Here is a 25,362-nt window from a genome sequence, read left to right as displayed (position 1 = left end):
ATAAAAAAAGTGATATATGATCTGTTCTGTGTAGGTGCAGTGAAAATGCTGACTTTGCATACCAAATATTCCTCTCTGAAGTATGAATCTCAAAGGACTTCAAACTATGACGAAAAGGCAAAGAAAAAGGCAAGAAAATACCAACTTAACGAAATTTCGAGAGATGTGAACCACGAGCTATACCAAAAAACCGCGAAAAAAATGAAGGTACGTACTGAGCAAAGCTAAGGGAACAGTTAGGTCCAGGAAAATTGCGAAAAGTGTTCTGGAAAACTCAGTAACCTGGAATTCAGGAACAGTCATCCCTGAGCTAGATGAATCCTTAATAATAATTTACTGGATGCATACGATAACATTTATCCCTAAGATACCGGATACCGTTCCTCCTACTTCATTGTCCAGTAATCAATCGCCCCTTCCTTCTCCTGCAGATCCAAATATACTGTTCTTTTTGGCCTCGTTGATGAAGACCCTTGTCAAAAGAACCCACCTACTTTGTAATGTAAACTTTCGAATGTAATCGGTATAAACTTCGAAAATTAAATAACTATGTAAATTATTTGTAGTGCTAACCTAAAAATAAGGTCTGAAAAACATATTGTTTTTTGCTCCTGTAACATTTAACAGCCGCTGGTAAACCAAGAACTTTACCGTAAACTTGAGCTTCTTCAACTCTTCAATTTTTTTCCCGCTGATGCAACATTGGTTCTGAATCGTCCAAAAACTGGTCCAACATGTGTTACACCTGGGTACTATTTAATACCCTTTAATTCACTACTGTTAAATTTTCTTCTATCTACCGAAAATCGAGCGAAAATGTCCCATTTTTCAATCAAAATACTTTTTCTAGTTTTTTTCCGGCCAAATCCTGCGCCCTAACAGTGGGAATTTCTAGAACCCGAGAACCCTGCGGTCTATAGTGGATACACTCTACTATTTATGATCAACTTTTTTGTTTACATTTTACCTCTCTCTGACAAAACCCCGTACGAAATCTTTTTTAGCACGTGATGTTTTCTTGAAGAGTAAATATGTGTACCAAAATATACCACTGAACAGGGTCCCAAAAGGGAAATTGCTGTTAAGGGATGGTTGCTTTTCAAACATCTACCGTTGCAGGGGCCATGGCACACCAAAAGGTAAAGGCGAAGGGGTGACATGAGCCCCAATGAGTAATAGTGTTGATATAAAAAGGAAGGAAAAAACATGTGTTTGCTTTCTTAATAAGATAGCATTAAAATGTTTACCTTTTTTCAATTATGATTTATTTTTAAAACAAAGATTAGATACAACATTCATATATGCTATTAGCCTCAATTTTTTTACTGCTTTAGTACTATTATTTAAAGTTGGCCAAGCTGATGCCATAGCTGCTTCTGGGCCACTACCTAGAGATGGGACCACGAAAACTGATACCTACAATGTTTTGAGGTGTATGCAACTGCTAGGGGTTTCTAACACAACGATTATAGCTACTTCTGAAGTAAATGACTTGGTGGTCTTTCATAATCGGACCATAGTAAATATGACATGTGTAGTTAAAGTTACTTCTAGGTGTTATCTTCGGTACGGTTATGAGATCGCAATGGAGAATTTCTTCTACGCAGAATTTCCATCAGAATTGACAAGATTGGGTACGTTAGGCGATGTATTGGATGGAAATGTAGATCTACCAGAGTTCAAGAGATTTGACAGAATGAAAGACCCCCGCAATTCAACAGAGGCAGCATTAGCTACATGTGGGCGGACAGTTGGTGGCTATTATGCTACTGTCTTCAAGTAATTCGACCGATCCCCGTTGCTCTAGCAGTGATTCTTACAAAATTGTTTATTTAGTAGATTGAGCTTGGGTCAATATAGGGCACTCTCTTCTAGTCCAGTCGACACACTGTTCCTTATTATAGAGAATATTCGAGAGTATAGGCAAGCAAAAACTACAGATGAAGTTTCGAAGCCTTTGTAAGCAATCGTAATAAGCTTGTACGTACGTAAGTAAGTAATTTTTGTAAGTATTTTTAACCTTTTGGATTGCGGATAGCTTACCATTAGCGTTGTTACGCACTAGAATCGGGGTAAAGGTCATAAATAAAGAAAATTAACGGTCAACACCCAACTGTAAAAAAAATAAATTTTTCACCCAATATAGGGCAAATATTACGCTTAAGAAAAATTTAAAAAGATTGAATTCATGCTATAAAACTTGGCTCATCAACAGTAAAAGCTTCAAGATAGATAATAATATATATAATGTAAATAATTGAAGAGTGAGATCAATGGTTCCGTTTTATATGTTGTAGTCAAAATCTTAGAAAAAGAATTTGCTGTTATTCTTTTGGCTGTTAATACAGAGTTGTTTCGAACTGATATTATGAAGTCATTAGGATCTCTAGTCCCATCAGAACGGGAATTTGTATTAATTTCTCCTAAAAGTGCCATTTCAAATTTGAGAAGATTGCGCCAGATTTTTTAGGTTACTGTACGTAGGCAATTCAATCCAGTCCACTGTATCTACACTGTGTCGCAGTATATTCTACAATTTTGAACGCTAGCATTAAAAAAGGTTATGTAACGTACGTTTAATAATAATAAATTCAAAATAAATAAACTCTATAAAAATTTATAGAGTATTTTTTGGCGACCAATAGGCCTGGTTGGGCAAAACCCATGCAAAGAGGTTCATATTTCCATATTTTTGGGGTAAAACCCGGCAAGAAATCTTTTTTCAAAATTAGTTTACGTTAAGATGGTCAAGAAAATACCTATAATAATCTACTCTTGCGGCTGTGACTTCTATAAAACGACATATCACTCTAATACATAAATATACGAACTTATTGCTAAAATTTATAACTGAAAATCTTGACACATCATTACTTATATCCACGTAGAAGGCTATATCTTCCTTACAAGGTTAAAAAATATCAATTGTTCAGCCCCCTCTTCGTGGACAACATTTATTTGGGAACTCATTAAGAGGTTTAGCGATCTGCTCTACATTGGTCAGCTAGTTCAATACAAAGATTAGTTAAGGCCAATTACAATCTGGATTTTTTTCATCACGTTACTCAGTTAGTGTTACCTTCGGCATAAAATACAAGAGAGTGTTCTAATTGCAATACTTTCTATCGAAACGAGAGACATATTTTTTTATAGTTTTATAATAATCTACATATAAGATACTATATATATATCCAAAATATCACAACTATGTATGTGAATATATGTAGTCAGGATCAACCCTTTGAACCGCGGTGTGGAATATATAAGATGACAGTGTAATTAGATAAAAAATAGAAAGACTCTCCTTGAATATATAGAAACTGAAGAACAGTACACAACGAATAACTAATAGATATAGTGAATAAATCATATACACTATTAAATAACCATTACGTAATCAATACACAACATCAACATCAACAACTACATTATGAACAACAACAACAAGACCCAAGATCACTCTGATAACTCTCAGGTAAATGAACAAATAGACCCCCGTGGCTCTAGTGCTAAATCAGCACATTTTCTTTTGGCGATTCTGTTTTGTTTTGGTTTTCCTATTTTGAATAATTCAGGTTGCCGCCGAGAAGTGCATTCCGCGATTTCATTTTCAAAACGTTGACGGAGTTCTAGTTTGTAAACTAGCGACTATTTCAATTTACTATTCTGGAAACATATTAGAAACAGAGCAGAACGCGCAGATTAATCAACTCCGTTTCTACATATTGCACGTGACACAGTTCACCTAAGAAGAATGTCACGTGCCTTTAATCAATTGTGGCTTAGCGGCTTTAATTTTAATTTTATTTGTGCGTAGACAAAATAAAAAAGAAACAAAACATGCGCAATTGCATTTCGTTTTTCAAAGTGGGAAACTTGGAACTGTGTAAAAAATATGGAATACAATAAGGCAAAATGTAAAGGATTTGTATGTAAAATAGAACAAACAGAGAGAGTCATCGAGAAACTAAAGTCTCTCTCTCTTAAAAAATGGGACAAAGAATATATATATATATATATAAGGATCTAGGACTTCTACTTGTATTTTATACTTGTACTTGAACACTAGTCGTTTGCTTGGTTGCTTCATTCCATGTAAGGACAGAAAACCATACATTAAGTAGATATAGTTCACAGAAAATACAATGTCTGCTGCTACAGCCCTTGCTACAAACCCTTTCGGGTCACCTAAGAGCTCAAAAGAATTACCTGCTTATTCTACTCCACTATCCATCATTAACTCTGCCATTTATGAGAACGTTAATAATATCTTTGCTTATAATTCTTTCTCAAATCCTGAACTATTACATTCTTACATTAAATCATGGTTACAAAACGCTAATAATACTGATGATAAATTCTTCAAAGAATTCGATATTAGATCAGGTGCAGGGCTAGGTCCATTAGGTTTCATCAAGAGCCAACAAAATTCTGTTATTGCTAACCCACATACCGTTTCCACTATCATTACTCCAAGTTATGGGTTACCGTTCTTTTATGACGCATTATCTTCTGCTAAAGCTAACATCTTATTAAATGTAGGTGCTTTGAATTATAATCAAGAATCTGGTTCCATAATTAATGACTATTCTACTTCATTGAATTTTGCTTCTTCTCTAAATTATAACGTCTTAACTCCTATTTCAAACAATGAAGTTTCCAATTTAACCTCATTATCTGTAGTTTTATCTAAATTCGGTTTGAAAACTATGAATTTATTCGATTCCATTAATTATTCCAATACTATCATAAAGACTCCATCATCATGCTCTGCTTCTCCAATAAATGTTCAAGATGTTACTTTGAAATTATCTAAATTGGTGTCAACTCCAAACCCTTCATTTAACGAAGTTTTGGAAAAATTTAATGAATTAACTGGTGCCAAATTACATAATTTCCATTATTCTGGTAATTTCGAAAATCCAAAAACTGTCTTTGTCACATACGGTTCTTTAGAATCTCAATTATTTAATTCATTCATGGAAGAAAACTCCAATGGTGATGTTGGTATCATCTCAATTAGAATTCCATTACCATTTGATTTAGAAAAATTCATTGCTTTGATTCCAAATTCTACCAAAAATTTAATCTTTATTAATCAAAAAGCTAATAATTCAAACTTAATAAAATCAAACATTTCTGCTGCATTATTCTATTTTAATCGTCATTCAATTAATTTCACTGAATATTTATATGATTCTAACTTCATTTGGTCTCCAAACGCTGTTTCAAAGATTATCTCATCATTTACATCCACATCTATTGCCGCTTCCAACTCTTCTCAAGGATTTATCTACTACTCAAATGACAAATCCGAAAACATTGATTTATTCTCTAAATTAGCCATTTCTTTATCTGAAGATAACAATGAAATCAATTTAAGAACCAAATTCGATAACATTTTAAACGCTGGTACTTTCCAAGCTCAATTATCCATTAACAACAACAACAACAACCGTAACGGTAACATTATTTCAAACATCGATACAGCTGAAATTTCAATCGTAGAAGATGTCTCCATCTTAAAAAATTTGAATGTATTAAATACTTTGAAACAAAATGGTACTTTGATCATCAATACTAAGGAAAATTTCGAATTTGTTCAAGATTCAATCGATACTTTCGTTAAAGGTTTGAATTTATCATTAAATTTATTAAATCAATTAATTGAAAATATTAAATTGATCATTGTTAAGTATTCAGATGGAGAAAATTTCTCAATCGTTAATCAAGCTGTTTTCTACAAAATTCTTGGTGCACAAGATATCGTCTCTAAAATTGTTATCAATGATCCAGAATTTGACAGAGATGATTTACCATCAATTTTGGAAAAAGCCTTCGCTGAAGATCTTATCGAAATAGAAAACGATTCATTGTCTAATTTAGTTAAACAAACAGAATTAGATATTGAAAATGAAAAGAAAGAACAAGAACAAGAACAAGAACAAGAAAAAGAAAAAACTGAACAGGAAGAAGAAGAACAACAAGAAGAAGAAATTATTTTACCATCCTTTGTTAATGAAACTTCATTTGTACCAAATACTTCAACATTACCAAAGGAAACAACAACAAACATTTCTAACTCAACTGAAATTTCAAAAATCTTATCCTTCAAAGAATCTTACGGTGTTAACCATTTGTTAAGACCAGATTTACCAATCAAGAATTTCATCGTCAAAGTTAAATCAAACAAACGTGTCACTCCAGAAGATTATGATAGATATATTTTCGAAATTAATTTCGATATCTCTAACACCCCAGATTTGAAATATGACATTGGTGAAGCATTAGGGATTCATGCTGAAAACAATTCACAAGATGTTCAAGAATTCTTACAATTCTATAACTTATCAGGTAACGAAATCATCATGGTTCCAAACAAAGATAATAATAAAATCTTAGAAGCAAGAACGTCATTCCAAGCATTCAAAGAAAATTTGGACCTATTTGGTAAACCACCAAAGAGATTCTACGAATCATTAATCGATTACGCTGAAGATGAAGAAGACAAGACTAAATTACAAGAATTAATTTCTCCAGCTGGTGCAGTTGATTTGAAAAGATACCAAGATGTAGAATTCTACACTTACGTCGATATCTTAAAGTTATATCCAAGTTGTAAACCATCATTATCTGATTTAACAACATTAATTGCTCCATTAAAGAGAAGAGAATATTCCATAGCTTCATCTCAAAGAGTTCATCCAACTGAAATTCATTTATTAATAGTTGTGGTCGATTGGGTTGATAATCAAGGTAGGAAAAGATTCGGTCAAGCTTCTAAGTTCATCTCAGATTTAAAAGTGGGTCAAGAATTGGTCGTTAGTGTTAAACCATCCGTCATGAAATTACCTCCATCCCCATTACAACCTGTCATTATGAGTGGGTTAGGTACTGGTTTGGCTCCATTCAAAGCTATTGTCGAAGAAAAATTATGGCAAAAACAACATGGTATGGAAATCGGTGAAGTTTACTTATACATGGGTTCAAGACATAGAAGAGAAGAATATTTGTTTGGTGAATTATGGGAAGCTTATAAAGATGCTGGTATTATTACTCATATTGGTGCCGCTTTTTCAAGAGATCAACCAGAAAAGATTTATATCCAAGATCGTATTAGAGAAAATTTGAGTGATTTGAAAACTGCTATGATTGATAAAAATGGGTCTTTCTATTTATGTGGTCCAACTTGGCCTGTTCCTGATATCACTAAGGCATTACAAGATATTATAGAAGCTGATGCTAAAGAAAAGGGTATTAAGGTCGATTTGAATGCTGCTATTGAAGAATTAAAGGAATCATCAAGATATATCTTAGAAGTCTATTAGTTCGTTTGCACTTTCTATTCAATACGAACAAAAAATAGTTATGAAACTTCTCTGTTATTTATAAAAAAGTACCCTCTATACACATGATAAAACAATCTTATTTATATATTTTATTTAATTATTAATCTATTTATCCTTTAAAATATCAAAATCATTAAAAGGAAAATCGTTGGTGGTCATTTACATAGTTTATAACGTCACATTATACTTACAACAGAGGTACCATTTTGAAATCTTGTCCTAAACACCCGATTAGCATTGGAAAACATACCTTCTTTTAAAGATACAACAATAAATTGGGAACCTTTAAACCTTGTCTTAATCAAATGACCAATATTTTGAGTATGACTTAAATCTAACGCAGCATCAACTTCATCCAAGATATACATTGGTGCAGGTCTAAATTGTAACAATGCCATGATCAAAGAAAGAGCAATTAATGATCTTTGACCACCAGATAATTCAACTAAACTTTCTTTCCATATCGTCCCTAGTTTGACCTTAACCTCTAACCCTTCTGTAACATCTTTACCTTCACTTGGGACCAATTTGGCAAATGAATTTGGTAATAAATCGGAAAAAATAGCTCCAAAATCTGTGGTAACTTTTTCCCATGTTTTAATTAACGCCTCTCTCTTATATTCATTTAACTTACTAATCGTCTCTTGAATCTTTATCTTATCCTTTTCGATGGTTCTAATCATAGTACGTAATGCTACCTCTTTCTTCTCCACATTTTCAATCATGCTCATGATATTAATGTTGACTTTACGTCTCATTTCTTGATATTTGTCTTCTAATTGTCGACTACGTTCCCTATGCTCTTCTAGGTTGATACCACTATTTTGACCAATAATGCCCTCTACAAGGTCTTTGTCTTGTAACCAGTCGTGCTCTTTTATCAATTCCTCTATTTTCTTTTGAATACTATCTGTGTTGGCTTTGGATTTGCTTAGATCATGAGCTAATTTTTGATATTCCAATTCATAACCATTTTTTGCTTCAATCTTCAACTTGATTAAATTTTCTAATTCTTTCAATTCTTCATCAAGTCCTAATAATCTATTTCTTTCTTCATCTAACTCACCTCGTATGTCAACAAGTGACTTATCCAGTGAACTGAAATTCTTTTCAATTTCGGATTTATCCTTTAGTAACTTATCTAAATTCATCTCAGTCACTTTTAAAGATTCTTCATCTGATTTAATCTCTGAATTCAACTGTTCTATTTCAACTTGAAGATTTTGATATTTTTCATATTCATGTTCTGATATTTTTTCCTGTTTATTTATACTTTCAGTCAAATCGTTAATCTCCAATTTTAATTCGTTCAGTTTTGAACCTCTATCATGACTAAACTCATCCATATCTCTTTTAATCCTTTCAACATCTTCTTGTAAGGTTTTCATTAAACGTTGATTGTCAATGATTCCTTGTTGACATTCACTTATTTCATGGTGTAATTCTTCATTCTTTTTTGCTATTTGCGAGGCATTATTAGCACCAATACTTCTTTGAGCTAAACTTAATTTATGTCGAGCAAGATTCAAATCATTTTGAATCACTTTAGTCCTCTGTGAATTTAGTTCTTGCTGTTTTAATGAATTTATTACTTCGTTTAATTCCTTTTCAGTACTTTGCAACTTCTGACTAGATTCATTATATCTTTGAATATCTAACAACAATGAACTAGAATTATTTCTACTCCCACCAGATAACGTACCTTCTGGATCATATACATCACCTTCTAAAGTGATTGATCTGGTCCTTATCTGCGGATGGAAAGTAACCTTCTTAGCTGTATCTGCATCTTGACAAATTAAACTACCACCAAATATAAATTCCATCGCATTTGAAACTTCGTCATCATAGCCAATTAAGTTCAACGCTAATTCGACTTTGCCTGGGGCTAATTTTTTTCGCTTAGTTGTACAACTTCTTTCATTTAATGTTCTCGCACTAATTTTATTCAATGGGATTATTGTAACACGTTTACGAAGTCTTCCTCTTTCTAGTAGGCTCGAGGCAGTTTTTTCATTATCAACAACCACATTATACAATCTACCACCTGCACAAACCTGTAAAGCTGTGGCACTATTCATACTTTCACTTTTCAATGAAAATAACTGAGCTGCAATACCCTTAACTGACCTCGTATCAAAATCTGGGGATGGTTTTGTATAATTAAAATCCAAATTGGCCACCCTTCTTCGTAAATTCTCTGCTTCATTATTTAGTCTATGTAGCTCTTGTCGTAAGAAATGCTCCTTCTCTCTTAATTTTTTGGTGAGTGCTGGATCAAACCCATCTTTCGTTAATTGTTCTTCTAATTCGGAACATAGTTTTTCACATTCAATTATATACTGTTGATCTTTTTCTTTATCCTTTTTGGCTTGAATTAATTTTGGTTCATTTGACGCTAATTCCCTTTCTAATAACTCCATCTTCATTGTTAACTTTTTAATAACTACATCAACATCATTTAACTTTTCATTCGTACTGGCCAATTGAGTATCATAACCACCATCTGTAGCCCCCGTTGAGGAGATACCTGTCAATAAAGTTGACAGTAGTTCTTCCTTTTTCTTACATGCTTCTTTTTCCTTTAACAAGTTCGTATTGATGGACTGATACTCTTGTTCTATTAGTTTGAAACTCTCCATTTTTTGAAGTGAACTGGTCTTATTTTCTTCAATATTTCTTTTAATTTTGTCTAATTCCTTGATATTTTCCTCATAATCTTGGATACAAATGGATAATGATGTTTTAGTACGGGATATTTCATTAAGTATTTTACTTTCCTTTTCTTCTAATATGGAAATTTTACCATTTTTTTCTACTTCCTCTTGTTTTGCACTTCTTATTTGTCCAAGATCATCATTTAAACTTTCTAATTCATTTGAAAGTTTCGGTATCAATGTGTTCAGTTCTTCTGCTCGTGCCTTATTAGAGTTTAACGAATTTTGGAATGAATCATATCTTCTCGTCAAATTTTTATAATCAAATGCAAATATAACTTTACTTATTTTCTCATAATCAGCTTGAGTGACTTGAAACTCTAGGAATATTCTCTTTTCATTTCTCAATTTTTCTAACTTCGGTTCTATTTCTTCTTGAAGTAAAGTTCTATTTTCTTGTAATTTTGTTTCCTTCTTAGCCATTGTTCTTTCAGCTTTCTCTCTCCTATCTTCAAACATTTTCGTACCTGCAGCTTCTTCAATTAACGATAATATTTCCTTTGGTTTCATATTTAACACTTTTGTAATTTTACCTTGCATAATTAAAAAATTTGGATTATTAATATTCAATTGAACAGATTGAAACAATTGCAAAACTGATTGTTGGGGCGCTCTATGACCATTAATTAAATATTTTGAAGTACCACCTAGGACAACTTGTCTAGTGACAGATATTTTAGCAGAATTATTAAATCCAATTGGCGAATTTGTCTTATCAGTATTGTCAAACACAATGGTGACACTTGCCTTCGTTATACCAGCTTGTCCTCTTTTATATATCAAATCCTGTAAATTTGAAGCCCTCACTGTAGTCATCGAAGTGATCCCTAGGACGAAACAAATAGCATCTAAAATATTAGATTTACCAGATCCATTTAAACCAGTAATGGCGTTGAATTGAGGATCCCAGTCGGAAATCACCGTTCTAGTGGCGTATGATTTGAAACCATCAATAATTAACTCTTCCACTTTCATTTGTGAGGTAACAACAGATGGTGATATGCGTTGAAACAGTACCCGATTCTGCTCAAATGATGGAACTGTTTTAAATTCGTGGTGTTTGTTTATATCTTCACATCACTTTTGAGATGTCCATATGTTTATTATTTATTTCTAGATCAGACCTTCTCGAGGAAAACGCGCCAGACGAGTTTCGAACAGACCATACATACATAATCATCTTTTGGTGTCAGAAATCAATCAAGTTACTGTAAAGTAACAACTGAAATAGCAACTAGTATAGTTACATCGCAATCTCTTCCTCCTTAGGTTTATGGCGACTATTTTAGAAGTGCAAACTTTATACATCGTAGCGGTTAGTCTAGCCCATAATAACCATGCTTTCCTCGTCGATGATTAATCCACTATATAACGATATACAAATGTCAAAAGAAAAATATTAAGATGAAAGTATTATTTATATTTTTTTTTTTCGTTTAAAGTTTGAATGGGGATGTTATTGGAATCAATTATTTAATAATATATATGTTTTTAATTTTGATTTTTATAACCATTAAGATACAAAATATGACAAAATGAAAGAGAGTAAGCAAAGTAAAATGGGGTTATAATAACTTTGAAAACATTTTAATCTTGAGTCTTTTGAGAACCACGTAACAAACCAGTTCTTCTGGCAGCAATTAAACCAGCCTTTTGACCGGAAACAGCACCTCTAGAAATGGTAGAAGCCTTACCAATATGTTGATGGTTACCACCACCGTGAGGATGGTCAACTGGATTCATGGCAACACCACGAGTCTTTGGCCATGAGTTTCTCTTTAATCTGTACTTGTGGAAAGCACGACCAGCCTTCAACAATGGCTTGTCAACTCTACCACCACCAGCAACAACACCAATGACACCTCTAGCATCAGAAGAGATGATCTTCTTGGCACCAGATGGTAATCTAACTCTGGTCTTGTTTTCATCTGGGTTGTGACCAATAATGATAACGTAGTTACCAGAAGCTCTAGCAATAGCACCTCTGTCACCTGGTCTTTCTTCGACGTTAGAAACAATGGTACCTTCTGGGACAGAACCTAAAGGTAAAACGTTACCAACATTCAAAGAAGCTTTCTTACCAGCGTAAATGAATTGACCAGTGTGGACACCTTCGTTAGCAATGAAGATTTCTTCACGTAACTTGTACTTGTATGGGTCACGGAAGACAACCTTAGCTAATGGAGCACCTCTACCAGCATCGTGAACAATTTGCTTAACGATACCACGGATGTAACCATGACGTTCGGCATAATCCAAAGTTCTCAACTTGGCAGCACCTTGTCTTAATCTGGTGTGAGATGTGAAGATAGAACCAGCACCTTTTCTTTGGTTACGAATAACTCTACCTAGTTTGAAAAGTTAGATATAAAATATGATTTCATATTTTTTTAACAAAATTTAGTTAGTAATCGAAATTCTTCAAAAATAGAACTATAATTACAGTGTCTTTCCTCAAATAATGAACTATTCATTACAGAATTAATTATTTCAAATTTGGTTAAAACTAGATCAAGCATTTTCATGGAAGAAAAATATAGTTTGTCAATTAGATTTTTTTATGGGCTCAATTCTGGAACTACTGCATCTTACTGTCTTTCAATTTATTTCTTCTTGGTACCCCCACCTTAAATGATGTGATCCTTTTTCTTATTATTAATTTTTTCTCTGCCTTCTCGTCATGATCTTCCCGTTCATTGTCTGGATTTCAGGATGATAAAGAATTATTGTACGACATATGTGCTAACATACCCATTGTTGCTTGATTTTACGGTTTCTTGTCACCCTTTAAGCAAAGAACTAAATAAGGATTCAACAATTAATATCCACTACAATAATTTGATATAGTCTATAATAATATTATTAGATCTTCCCTGATGCCTATAGTAACAAACGAGCTTCCGCCCTGTGAGACATAATCATCACTGTGGGTTGGTGACATTTGGCAGACCCGCGTTAGGCTCGCTGAGAAAGTTCAGTACAAAGGCCTGGTAGGGTCATCCTGAAAGGAAATTAGACAGGCTGTTTAGGTGGAATACGCGGGATATGGGATATCCTAGTGAGAACCTTATTGGAAATCTTAAAGAGGGAACGGAAAGGGCCTCTGCCAGCTTTTTCAAAATATATCACGCTTCGGGCAAAACGTAAAACTAGCGGAAAAGTTTTGAAAGAATAATAACCGTTGTGCGTGGGTGGAAATCTAAAAATGCACGGAGGGATGCTTATAAGGAAAGTGACTGTTGAATAGTGTCACAAACTCCCTCCTCTATGATCAAGGAAACTGTTTAGGCAATTTACTATGTAGACTTACACAAGATTTCGATAGAACCGAGGCACATAGCACTCGGATCTTTAGACACAATGTCAAAGGCAAGAAGGAGAATGTAAGAAAGGGGCGTTATGTGGTAGGTATCTTCAAATTAAAATATACTTTCTATAGAGAGCAAATTTTTAGGTGTATAGAGTATACATGTATTGCTAAGACAAAAAAGAATTTACAAAAGCAAAAAAATCTATTCATTAAGGTTTAATATGCTTTTCATTAATTGGTGTTAAGCTGTCAAGGTTTCTTGTTCACTGGCTGGTTCTTGTTTAATTCTGTTCAATTTTGAAGTATCACTATCTTTGACACTTGTAGCTTCCGTTATAATCGGTGGAACAGGAACATTTTGTTTATTTGAAACTTCGTTATCATCCTTCCTTAAAGTGACTCTAACTTCTTCTTTTTGCCTTGCAACTGCTTTCTTATTGGATGGTACATTACCTGCGCCCGCGTCTTCGTTTTCTGCGGTAGCTTCAATGGGTTGTTGATCCTCGGTCCTCACAGTAGTATCATCTTCAACCACTACCTCTTCTACAATACCTTGCTCCTCTCTTGTCTTTCTGGCAATTTCTTTAATTTCTTCAATTTTGGATATATAAGCAGGATAAAGTAGTATCTTTTTACCCAATATTTTTCTTTCCCTTAAGACTTTGATGATATCTATCAATTTATCCTCAGACCCTATTGTCACAAGAGCAGCAGTGACCTTACTATGCACAGGCAAGCACACTTTACTTGTTTTTTGTCTGTATATCCAAATTTCTTGCGGATTATACCCTTTAAAAAATTCTCTCAGTTCTTCATCTGTCACATTTTTTGGTAACGAGCTACAATAAAGAGTATCTTTTGATTTTTCTTGATTACGTCTATTTTGGCGGTAATGTCTACCATTTAAAGATTTCGTTCCCTTTTGTTTGGCATTCTTTGAGGAGGTTTCTGGAACAACTGCATGTGTAATAATTGAATCAGTGTTAGCCTCTACTATAGGGTTTGTTTCTTTGACCTCCTTCTTATCTGTTAATTTTGTATCCTCTGATCCTTTTTTTATTAAACCATTTTCCGTGTTAGCTTTCTGATTCTTTTCTTCGTTTCTATATCTTGGTACAAACCTTGGTTCATAAGGGACATGATATTTAATGAATAAAGTTTTACCTTGGAATTGTTTCTTGTTTAGATCCTTAATTACTTTTTCTGCGTTCTCAATTGAGGACAGTTCAACATATGCAATCCCTAAGGGTCTTGCTAGCCTTTCCTTAATACCTCTAACAGTCTCTGTAACAATAAACAGAGAAACTATTTCGTAATCTTTTAAATAATTTCTCAGCTCTTGTTCACCAGTATAGTAACTTAAATTCCGGATTGAAAGACTTGCTGATTTAGGGCCGAAATTGAACATGTTTTTATTCGAATAACTCTTTATTTTTGATCTGTATTTTTTTTCTGGAGAATACTGATTATTGATGTGAATGTATCGAGCATTATAGACACAAAATTTGCCACCCTTATATACCTTCCCTTTTCTAAACTAGATAGTATTATAAACAGGCGGCTCCAATTTTAGCCGCCCAGGTTTTCGGTGCCGTTTCGGAGTTTTGCCCGTTTCTACGTACGGTAGTAAGAAACGCAACTGTAACTAACCGTCAATGATCAATGAATAAATATTTCAGATGTCAATTTCTGTTCAATCGAGATTGTACATGCTGAGTTCTAAATATGGTTTTCATATAGTTTATAGTCAACAATAAAATTTGATGAAGAAATGTACATATCATTAAAATACTTAATGCTACTTAAAGAAGAAGTTAAAAAAGGAGAGAGTTTCTTAATTTTCTAACCCAGTTTAAGCCTTAGCAGCAGCACGCTTAGCAGCTAAAGCCTTAGCAGTACCGTGTAAAGCATGCTTGTGGTTTCTTCTGAACTTTGGATCAACACCCTTCAAAGATGGGTACTTGTAGGTCTTTGGCTTCTTGATACCGTTTCTGTGAGCCTTCTTGGTTTGGTTATGAGCGGTATGATTCTTAGATTTAGCCATTGTCTGTAAAAAAGGAAAAAACAATAACAAAAATACAGAATATTAATGTGAAATGATGTTTTTCGTGTTAGTAAAACCGATCAAATATAAATCTTGTGATATTTAAAATGTAGCAGGGTGTATAATGTAAGTTCCAGTTTCAGTGAATGTATTTTTTTGCTATGCATATATGCTTTTTCTTCAATGAATTTAGTTTCTATCACATCGGACGTACAACCAATAGTGTTTTCAAATGGAAACGTGTTATTCTAATGTATTCATCGAGTCATTCGCGATCTGTATATTCAATAAGCTGGCTTTTCCAAGTATTTTTTTATCCTTAAACACCTTTGTAACATTATGTATATTCATAAAAGGCTTTTCATTAGATGGATATTTGGGTCTCTAATATAATTATTGTCTTAGTCTCTTTTATATATTAAGTTGCATTTTTTTCACCCTTTTCTATTTCTTTTTTCAACAGGTTTTAATTACGGTCTCATGGCTTCAAACAGCCTAGGGATCATTATTTCACTCTGCTTTCATTTCAAATCTTAACGGTGTACATACTGTTTAAGTTATCCTCTGGTGTTCTTTAATGTTGCCAAAAATTGTATTAAGCATAAATTACCGATTTTAACTATAGTTAGTAATATAATTTTAGTTTCATTAGGATGGTACCGTACGCACATGCCTACCGTCATCGGTCCGCCTGCCACTAACGCCTACTGCTACTAACTCGTCAAGTTGGACTTCCATCCGAATTTCGGACACAACTTATCTTTGTGCGTTTCAAATAAAAAACAAATTTTTTTCCAAAAAACAAATACAAAAAATGAAGTGTATGGGTTTAGTTTTGAAACTATAAATGTACGGATGTTAAATGGTCACCTTCCTCTTAAATCAATAAACAGTCAAGCTAAATTTTGGTGTGCAAGCTAACCCTTAACCTAAAGTCTATGTATCAGAGACATTCAATCATTAAATCGAGCACTCCAATGATACTGACTTGTACTATTATGTATATATTGAGTCAACAACTTTAAAGTCAGAAAAGTAATAAACACGATCGCCCTTTTCTTAAGGAAATGTAATATCGCTCAACCTAGGTTATGATCAATTTTAGTCTTCAAGAAAAAAATACTGGTATTGCCTTATAGTTTACATAGACAATTAATAAATATAAATATATATACAAATATCTTTTTAAAATATTTAACCATTCGTGTCGTGAATCTCCCTAGGTAAGAATATATTTGTGTTTTAGATTAAGGATGGCAAAAAAAATGAAATGATATTGCAGCATTATAAATAAATGATTTTATCATCTGTTTCTTTTTTATAGCTCGCTATTTTAAATGGTTATTTCTCCTTCTTTTGTTTCTATTATTCGATAGGTAGAAGTTAGTTTTCATTTCAATTTGTCAAATAATCTTGGAGCAGCCGTACTGTCAAGGTAATGCTGTAAATGGAAGAATTCTTCGATACAATCTTCTTTATGGTCAAGATCATCATAATCTGGTCTTTGTTGTTCTATCCTTACCCTTTCACTACAATCTGAATATGCTTTCAATAATCTTTGACCCTTTTCGGTTTCCTTTAGTTCGTTTCTTAATTCATCAAATTGATCATGTAGTTCATCTTCGTCTTCCTCCTCCTCCTCCTCCTCTTCTTCTTCCTCTTCCCCTTCATCCTCCTCCTCTTCTTCGGCTTCTTGTTCATCTACTGGATCTTCATCATCCGCTTTAGCAACAACAGGAATTATTGTTTCTTTTAATAATTCCAAATATTCTGTAACAGTTTCTAACATCTCTTAATATATATTAATATTATTAGTATTTTATAATGGTCTATATTTCCTTCGCAGAATAACCAGTTCTCAGTTTCAGAGGTTACTACCTTCAAGTTAAATAGCTTATAAATACTTTGAAGTAGTGTAATCATCTACCTAGTTATTCAGTCTTCATAAAGTTTCCCTCCTTATTCAAAACCGTGCGAAAAATGTGTCGCGCTGGTATCGGATATCTTTTTTAAGGTGTATGTTGATTGGCTATTTGATAATATTATAAAGTCAAGGTAAGAATAATGTCACGAATACTATATTTATCAATACATATGCTCTAAAAATACTGTTTATGACTTACTAGATACCACTTGGATTCATTAAATAATTCTTGCATGTGAAAGAGGTACAGGATAATGAAGAACGAATTGTCTAATGTTTTTTTGTTGTATTATTATAAGGTTAAAATGAATGAATATAGTATTTAAAGTCAAATTATATATATATATATATATATATATACATATAGTATTTAGTGTTAGTTTTTTTAGGGATTATTCTTTTTTCGCCTGTCCAGCAGATGTATTATCTCTCCTGCCTCTTTTCGTTATTTTCTTTCCAATTCTTGAAGCAGTTGTCGTATATATTTCGAAGCTAATTCCACAATGACAGCTTTTGATTGAATACTGACACTTTTTTTCAAACCTTCTGGTAGTAATGAATTTAAATCTGTCAATGCATTATTTAAACGATTTCTTCTCTCTGCCTCTGCTTCTCTATGTGTCGTTTTCTTCTCAACTTTCTTCCCATTGGGTGTAAGTGATGGAGACGATGATTTTGTTGAAATGTCTGCTGGTGTAGTCTTTGATTTCTTTGATACTGTTGAGATAGCAGGAACGCCTAGATTGAGGGGAGCATCCGTTGTTGTTGTTGTTGGTTGTATAGCACTTGTGGGTAACAACATCATTTTTGGTGTAGTACTATCAAGGTTAGAACTACTTGATCTATTCTTTGGTTTTAGTGGTTTAATCACTGGCGATTTACTTGCTACCACATAATTTGATTTTGAATTCGATTTCCTAGTATCAGATCCTTCTTCAGCAGGAACTTTAGTATATGTAATAACTGGGGATGATAATGCAGATGCTGATCCCTTTTTCATTACATTCGTCATTTTTGGTGTAGTCGATGTCGATGGTAAGATGAAATTTATTGGTTCACCTGTAGAATGTCTCTTGTTTGTTCTTGTTACATGTGATTTCGATGGGGGCCTCATAGTTGTTGCCTTACGTACCTTTCCATTATACGTATCATTGTTATTATTATTGTTTTTGTTGTCGTTGCTGACACCGTCATTTCCGTCATTTGAGCGTGTGTTATATCTGGTGTTGTTAGCGGTGGTTGTATTCAAATTTGCTGGACTTGGTAAATCGATGTTCAATTCTTCAACTGAGAATAAGTCTTTGAATAGTTTATTTTGTAACTCACTACCTAAATATTCAAAATCCACAGTTGCGGGTGATTCATCATAAATGTTATGAGTTGATGATGATGATAACCCATTCACTTGAGGCTCTGAAGAATGTCCATTTTGAAGACCCAAGTATGGTGTAACGTTATCTGAAGTACTACTAGCAGTTTTTATTAAAGGTGTGTACTCGAAGTTCGAGGATGCAGTAAAATTAGACACTAATGGTGAAGGCCTTGGAGAAAATGAAACTTTTTTATCTATTTTTGAAGTTTTCCTTTTCTTAACAGGTTCTGTCTTGAATGGCATGTGATCCCCTTCACCAATTGAGATATTTCTTGTTGTTTGTAAATGTGATGTGACATCTATATTCGTGTCGATGGTGTTATTATCCTTAGCGGTATTTAAATAAAAATCATTCACCAAGTTAGTCATATTGTCCTTTGTTGGAAATGAGGACACGAACTTGTCTAAATCATTTAATGATGTAGAGTTCCAATACGTCATATTTTCGGTTGTGTGATAATGGTGTGTGCTAGAATCTCGAGTATCTTTGAATAGGCTTTCAGTAGGTAAATGTTCATCATTATGGATGTCATCGTTTTCGGCAACATTACCTTTATCACCATTAGCAAAGGAAGAAGATGATGTCTCCGAAATATTAATATATTCTTTGATTCTGATCTTATTGTTCTCATTTTGGAAGGGTTGCTTAGTGGTAAAGTCTGCGTCTGGTTGATTTTTATTGGTATTGCTATTATTACCAGTAATATCTTCATATACATTTTGGTTAATCTTTGGTATAGTGATCGTCTTCATAGTGGCAGTTAGATGTTCATCATATTTATAATTACTACCACTGGTCTCAGCATTGCCTGGTGGTGAGCTGCCTTTTTCCTTCACATATTTTTCAACAACATCTAAAAACGACGATTTCCCAGCGTCTAAGTACATCATTATATGTCAGAACTTGTCTATTCGATATGGGGGGCTTCTTACTCCCTTGTGTGTTACTAGATATTAAAGTATTTCTAAAAGACGGTATTAAGTTGGAATAGCAAGTTTGCAAAGTGGATACACGATAAAAAAAACCCTGAATATGGTATTTTTCCTTTCTTCTTTAATGATAGAGCTGCAAATATATGTGTAGGATCAAAAATACTGAAAAGTAGCAGTCTGAATGTTTTAATATTTTGTTTAGTTTTGCTCTTTTATGTGCCCAGTTGCCAGACACCTCTCGATGACTGACTCTCTCTCTTTCTTTGTTCTTCATGATGCTCTTCAAAAATTTAAATGTGGCTTTGCAAATCATCGCGAAATTTAGAGGAGCGTAAAGGAAAATGTCACAGAAAGAGAACGTTAAATATATACTTAATAAAATAACGTCACAAACAATCAAGGTTATAGAAGATATTAAAAGCTGGACACTAGTGTAAGCAAGCCTAGTGGTGTCTAGATATGAGATTAATGTGCTGCTCCGAAACTTATCTTCTTCTCTTGCTCATGATTTTTCTCTTTTTTCATTTCAAAGTATGCAAGCGCATTGGGATGAAAGAATCCACAATGTGATGTAAATAGGACTATCATGTAATTATATAAATCTAACCTACTTGTAATAGCAAATTGCAACTATTGAATGTAAATTATTGAACAATATGCGTAGTTTTTTATGTAATTGAATCTATGTATGACATGGTATGCTATTTTTACCTTTAATGACGTCCACGCCCACGTCCACGCCCATTTTTACTTCCTCCACGACCACCTCTACCATGTGATCTACTATCACCACCACCGATACGTTCAATGTCTACTTTTCGAGACCACCAACCCGTTCCTCGTAGACCTACCGATCGTATTAATCTTAAGGCCACGTTCTCTTCTAGTATTTCTTTCAATATCTTTCCTTTTAATACTCTGACCAATACGCCTTTCGATATCTTTTTTATATGTGGATTCAATCTTTCTAAATTGCCCCTTTTTAACTTTCGAAAGAACAATACCACCTTCTGCAGCGTCTTTTTCATATCTTTGAATCCTCTCTACATGTTTCTTAATCATACCTTTCCTAACATGCATCGGTACTTTTTCTAATTTATCAATATTTTTGGAATGTCCATTTATCTTCGATAATCCATTCAACCGCATTTCCAAAGTACGTGCTCTAGCCTTCCCCATCACTTGATCATCTTGATACGCAATGGAATCACTTTTACTCCCATTCATACCTTGTAAAGTTAATGCGACACCACTTGTAATTGAAGAAGAAGTCGAATTATTATTATTGAAAGCACTTAAGAGATGAGATTCCTTCAAAAATTGTTGTAACTCAATATCATTCTGTAAGTTCTCTTCTTCAAGATTTTCATTATCATTCTTATTATCATTCATTTCTCTTTCTTCACTTTCTTGTTCTTTAATAATAGTATGTATCAGAGATTTCCCACTACTTAATAATTTTTTATCCTTCTTGGATGGTGCAATGAAATCATCTGCTGGCCCATTAAAGGTAATCACTTTTGGTCCACGTGTGATCATGCTACTAGATTTTTCAGTTACTTTCGTTTCATTATCACGGCTACCGACATCGATATCGCTATCGGAATCGCTATCACCATCATTCTCAGAATCTTCTTCTTCGTCATCATCATTATTGTTATCATTGATATCACTATCCGAGTTGTGTGATGAAGAATCAGACCCAACGGTAATATCTTTAGTCTTATCTTCAAATCCCATCGATTCTAATGATCCAAATTGACTTTCAAAAGCAAGCCTTTGAGCTTCTAATGCTTTTAAATATTCTGTATCTTCATCACTATTATTATTATTGGATCCCATCCTTTAGTTGCTTACACTTCAATGCGATTACAAATTTAAACTCAAGTTCAAGTTGGACGTTCTCATAGTGATATAGTTAAGGAACGCTAATATAATCAATGTATATTAAGTTCTCGCGATGAGCTTTGTTTGATTTTTTTTTTTGTTTCACTTTTTAATATTTTTTACAGGAAGATAAAAGGCGAAAATGTTTCTAAAACGTATAGATGTACATAGTATCTCTGTGCTGTGAGCAAGGTTGTTCTTTGTAATACTTAGCACATATATGTTTGGCTAGTGGTGCTATGCTTATATGTGTTAACGTATAAGTCTATTGATACAAAACTGTTCATATAAATTATTACTACCGACTATATATGTATTTCAGTCCGCGATAAGACCAATAAATATATATATATGTATATCAATTGGTACTTGGATGGATATGCGGTATTATTTGTTTGTCTTCTTCTTAACTTGCGTCCCCCCGCTACCAGGCATCGTTATAAGCTCCCGGTTGATTATTAGCTCCATTTGCGTATGCATCTCCATCCATATCAACATCTTGATTCATCATATTATTGCCCTGTTGTCCCTCGGTAACAGTCGCATATTGCATTTTTTCTTGATCCATCTGTGTTAAAGCTAGTAATATGGATGCCACCTTTTGTTGTAAAGTATTTATACCTCTTACAACGACTTGATCGACAGAAATAGAACCAACAGTTTCCACATTCATATAGAAAGTCTCAGCTTTAGCTTTATAATCAAATGGTTCCCCTTCATTTGGAGGATCTTCATATTCACAATTCTTAGAATTCGGCCATTCCTTTTGAGGATCTTGTTCATACCAATAATCAGTATGTTTCAATTTATTCCATGGATCATATTCAAATTCAATTGCTGCCGCAGGCCCCCATTTCGCATGTTCCTTGGCTATCCCCTTCTTTGCCACACATGTCAATTTCAATTCTTGTCCCTTTCTTAATTTACATATCAATACACCATTATTTTCCTTATCTTGTATTATAGGATGACCAATATTACGACCTAATAAATTAGAAACAATAACTAAATCCTTTGCATAAACATTCGTAGTACTTTCACTCTCCCCAAACGCTTGTAAAGTCAACACAACAGAACATTTATCACAATGATCCTCACAGAAACAATCACGACTATATTCTAATTGTTCAATATCTGTACTTTGTAAAGGTATCAACCCCAATCTATGAGCGATAAATTCATCAGCTAGTACCGTAGTGTTGGTTTCAATTTGAACCGAATCAATGGCTAATGTAGGAATCTCTGCAATCATCACTCGACGGAAAGAATTAGCTAGGGCTAAATCTATATTAGATAAGATAAAATCAACATTATCCTTCGTTGCTTCTCTTATTTTCACTTGTGGACCCTCTTCACTCATCGTTGTTCTTTGTTTTTATTTGTATTCAGGGTAATGGGAATACGTAGCTTGCCAAGGTTTTCAACTAGTAAATAACGATACTATATGATACGACAAGCTGCCTTATATGTACTCGATATTCTGATCCACTGTCTTCCACATAGAAAACCTTGGCCAGTGGTTTCTTTATTTCAACCTTTCAATAAGTTTATTTTCCACTTTTCCAACTTTTCAAAAATGGAAGATTTATATGACCCGGGTAATAGGTAATATTTCAACTTTAAAAACAATTAAGGAAGTTCCGTCTGGAAGATCTACTGCAACTACTCAGATGACGAGAGAAGATATTGAAGAGATTAAGAAGTAAGCCCATATCTTTGGAAAATATGAAAACGATTGTGATACCAGACACTCGATTCCAACAAGTCTTCCAAAATGCTTTAGAAAGAGAAAGAAACAAACTATACCCTGATACTACGAAGCAGAATACTGGTACACTCGTCACTGAATCATTAGTCATTTTTAAAGTGATCCTAAGAGACGTTATATTATTACCATTTATACAGAGTGTTCTTTGGACTGAATTTCTAATTGTTTGTAAGCCACGGATATATCGTGGGTTCAAATCCATTGCGAATTTCAATATTAAAAATATAACGAATATGCTTACCGGACGTACAAACAACTATTAATAAATAATCGCTGAACATATAATATTATTTCAACTACATAAGAAGTTCCAGAAAGGAAAAAAAACTTACAGAATAAAAAAAAACCTATTTTTGGACAGATTTTTCGTATTTATGAAAAAAACGATGATTTAAAAGTTAAAAATTTATCAAGGGGCGAGCGGGGAATTGAACCCCGGGCCACCCGCATTTTCTGAGAAAACTAGATCCCAAAGCGGGTATCATACCACTAGACCACACGCCCTTTTTAATTGAAATCATAAAAATATCAGATTGTGATACCCAAGTATTAGCCTCACGTCCAAGTGTCACAAAGAAGTATGTCTAGTTTATAATTAATTTAGTAATTACTGTCACGAAATTATGCGTCGTCAGTTATCAGTCAAGTTGAGTCAAGTATTATTATGAAGTTCTGAGGTTCGAAGTAATGACTGGAACTACGTCATGCACCGTACATGTTTGTAGCTGTATAACGTCTATTGAATTATAATTGAATATCTTTTGTTGAATTGAGTCGACTGTCATGTAAGTGTTATTTATTTATTATTAAGATTGTTTTTGATTGCAGCCACTTCTACGGTTTCGGCCGGCCATGCGTACAAGAGTTATGTATTGGGTCGGTTAAGTTGTATGGTTTTGCTGAGTGTGTACTCAGGCGTTCTGGATTAGTCTCTCCTAATCAAACCTACATGTATTTAGAGTGTCCTGCCGAGCACCTAGTCGAAAGGACTTTGAGAGCTGTGTTCATGATTAAGAGTTTTGCTTTATGCATGCACGACTTCAACGAGATTTTATATGAACATCTAGAATCGCTCGGAAGCATCCTTTCTCATATTTCTCTGATATTGTGGTTATATTTTCCATCCTAAAAATTGATTATGTTTGTTATGAATTATAGCAAGAGTTAATTTTCCTTATAATGTGTGTAAAAAGGTTCGTCTTTCTTGAAAATAAATAAGAAAAAATAGGAATTGAAACTTCGAGTTATTGGTCTATTTATACCTTTCTTGATGATGAAACAGAAACACGAAAATGTAACTTAACGCTGGTAGACACGATAATTCAACTATCGTGTCGCGTCGATGCCTGTAGTCTTACACGTCTTTACCATTTTTGGTAATTATTAGTTTGTGTCTTTGTAGAAGACGTTGTACCAAACTTGATATTTGTACTCTCACCATAGGATATTAATAGTACCTTATTAAAAATATCATTCCAGCCTTTACCAGGTTCCGTAATCATTTCGCGTCATATTAGAGGACGTTGTACCAAACTTGATATCTAAACATTTACCACAGGATATTAATAGTAACACTTACTACAAGTATCCTTCCAGCAGTTATCGACACGTAATTAGAAACGTTGAAGAAAAAAGTATTTTGGAAAGATTATAAAAGGACTGAAAGTTGAACTAGAATTAGAGGTATTTCAGTAAGTTATATATATCTCTTTATTAGTTATTGTTTATACTATATAAAGAGAGGAACCCGATCATCTATTTGTTAGAATCCTAAATTCTACTCTCTATCTTTAAGAAGTTTAGATTTTGGTCTATTATCCAACCCATATTTTACAATCATGTAAAATATGGCTTGGTTATTATATTTGAACCTTAGCTTCTTAAAAGCAGAGAGAACAATATAAGACTATTCAGCCCATAAGCCTTCTCTTGTGTGTCGTTTCTTATTATCAGTCATAAAAATATATCAAAATATTAAAAATATAAAGCCTGTAGGGGCTCGAACCCCTAACCTTGTGATTAAGAGTCACACGCGCTACCGATTGCGCCAACAAGGCT

At 33.6% G+C, this 25,362-nt stretch overlaps 11 protein-coding genes and 2 non-coding genes across 13 annotated transcripts; 3 read left to right on the top strand and 10 right to left on the bottom strand.

Annotated features, from left to right (window-relative positions):
* Nucleotides 1-1,168: 1,168 nt before the first annotated feature.
* On the top strand, nt 1,169-1,783 carry NDAI0G02090 (uncharacterized protein; the record flags this gene model as incomplete). Its single annotated transcript, XM_003671179.2, has 1 exon — nt 1,169-1,783. The coding sequence occupies one exon, from the start codon at nt 1,169-1,171 to the stop codon at nt 1,781-1,783; it is 615 nt and encodes a 204-aa protein (XP_003671227.2).
* Nucleotides 1,784-4,145: 2,362 nt separating this feature from the next.
* MET10 (sulfite reductase subunit alpha) lies at nt 4,146-7,328 on the top strand (the record flags this gene model as incomplete). Its single annotated transcript, XM_003671178.2, has 1 exon — nt 4,146-7,328. The coding sequence occupies one exon, from the start codon at nt 4,146-4,148 to the stop codon at nt 7,326-7,328; it is 3,183 nt and encodes a 1,060-aa protein (XP_003671226.2).
* Nucleotides 7,329-7,525: 197 nt separating this feature from the next.
* Nucleotides 7,526-11,041, bottom strand: SMC2 (condensin subunit SMC2; the record flags this gene model as incomplete). The annotated part of the gene is made up of 1 exon (XM_003671177.2): nt 7,526-11,041. The coding sequence occupies one exon, from the start codon at nt 11,039-11,041 to the stop codon at nt 7,526-7,528; it is 3,516 nt and encodes a 1,171-aa protein (XP_003671225.2).
* A 612-nt stretch (nt 11,042-11,653) lies between these two features.
* Nucleotides 11,654-12,821, bottom strand: RPL2A (60S ribosomal protein uL2; the record flags this gene model as incomplete). The annotated part of the gene is made up of 2 exons (XM_003671176.2): nt 11,654-12,414; nt 12,818-12,821. The coding sequence occupies 2 exons, from the start codon at nt 12,819-12,821 to the stop codon at nt 11,654-11,656; spliced, it is 765 nt and encodes a 254-aa protein (XP_003671224.2).
* A 796-nt stretch (nt 12,822-13,617) lies between these two features.
* Nucleotides 13,618-14,784, bottom strand: RRT5 (Rrt5p; the record flags this gene model as incomplete). Its single annotated transcript, XM_003671175.2, has 1 exon — nt 13,618-14,784. One exon carries the CDS (start codon nt 14,782-14,784, stop codon nt 13,618-13,620), a length of 1,167 nt encoding a protein of 388 aa, XP_003671223.2.
* Nucleotides 14,785-15,228: 444 nt separating this feature from the next.
* On the bottom strand, nt 15,229-15,420 carry RPL29 (60S ribosomal protein eL29; the record flags this gene model as incomplete). Its single annotated transcript, XM_003671174.2, has 1 exon — nt 15,229-15,420. The coding sequence occupies one exon, from the start codon at nt 15,418-15,420 to the stop codon at nt 15,229-15,231; it is 192 nt and encodes a 63-aa protein (XP_003671222.2).
* A 1,390-nt stretch (nt 15,421-16,810) lies between these two features.
* Nucleotides 16,811-17,209, bottom strand: QCR6 (ubiquinol--cytochrome-c reductase subunit 6; the record flags this gene model as incomplete). Its single annotated transcript, XM_003671173.2, has 1 exon — nt 16,811-17,209. One exon carries the CDS (start codon nt 17,207-17,209, stop codon nt 16,811-16,813), a length of 399 nt encoding a protein of 132 aa, XP_003671221.2.
* A 580-nt stretch (nt 17,210-17,789) lies between these two features.
* Nucleotides 17,790-19,607, bottom strand: PHO4 (phosphate-sensing transcription factor PHO4; the record flags this gene model as incomplete). The annotated part of the gene is made up of 1 exon (XM_003671172.2): nt 17,790-19,607. One exon carries the CDS (start codon nt 19,605-19,607, stop codon nt 17,790-17,792), a length of 1,818 nt encoding a protein of 605 aa, XP_003671220.2.
* Nucleotides 19,608-20,453: 846 nt separating this feature from the next.
* Nucleotides 20,454-21,491, bottom strand: FAF1 (Faf1p; the record flags this gene model as incomplete). Its single annotated transcript, XM_003671171.2, has 1 exon — nt 20,454-21,491. One exon carries the CDS (start codon nt 21,489-21,491, stop codon nt 20,454-20,456), a length of 1,038 nt encoding a protein of 345 aa, XP_003671219.2.
* Nucleotides 21,492-21,960: 469 nt separating this feature from the next.
* On the bottom strand, nt 21,961-22,896 carry RPB3 (DNA-directed RNA polymerase II core subunit RPB3; the record flags this gene model as incomplete). The annotated part of the gene is made up of 1 exon (XM_003671170.2): nt 21,961-22,896. The coding sequence occupies one exon, from the start codon at nt 22,894-22,896 to the stop codon at nt 21,961-21,963; it is 936 nt and encodes a 311-aa protein (XP_003671218.2).
* A 365-nt stretch (nt 22,897-23,261) lies between these two features.
* Nucleotides 23,262-23,567, top strand: NDAI0G01990 (uncharacterized protein; the record flags this gene model as incomplete). Its single annotated transcript, XM_003671169.2, has 1 exon — nt 23,262-23,567. One exon carries the CDS (start codon nt 23,262-23,264, stop codon nt 23,565-23,567), a length of 306 nt encoding a protein of 101 aa, XP_003671217.2.
* Nucleotides 23,568-23,717: 150 nt separating this feature from the next.
* Nucleotides 23,718-23,808, bottom strand: NDAI0Ltrna5P. Its single transcript is given in 2 exon segments — nt 23,718-23,754; nt 23,772-23,808. It is a non-coding gene; the product is annotated as a tRNA-Pro (tRNA).
* Nucleotides 23,809-25,289: 1,481 nt separating this feature from the next.
* On the bottom strand, nt 25,290-25,361 carry NDAI0Ltrna6K. Its single transcript has one exon. It is a non-coding gene; the product is annotated as a tRNA-Lys (tRNA).
* Between the last annotated feature and the right edge of the window lies 1 nt (nt 25,362).

The sequence above is a fragment of the Naumovozyma dairenensis genome, chromosome 7, assembly GCF_000227115.2.
Source record: "Naumovozyma dairenensis CBS 421 chromosome 7, complete genome".
NCBI lineage: Eukaryota > Fungi > Ascomycota > Saccharomycetes > Saccharomycetales > Saccharomycetaceae > Naumovozyma > Naumovozyma dairenensis.
The sequence above is the reverse complement of the archived record's forward strand: the minus strand, read 5'-3'. Positions and strand labels throughout refer to the sequence as shown.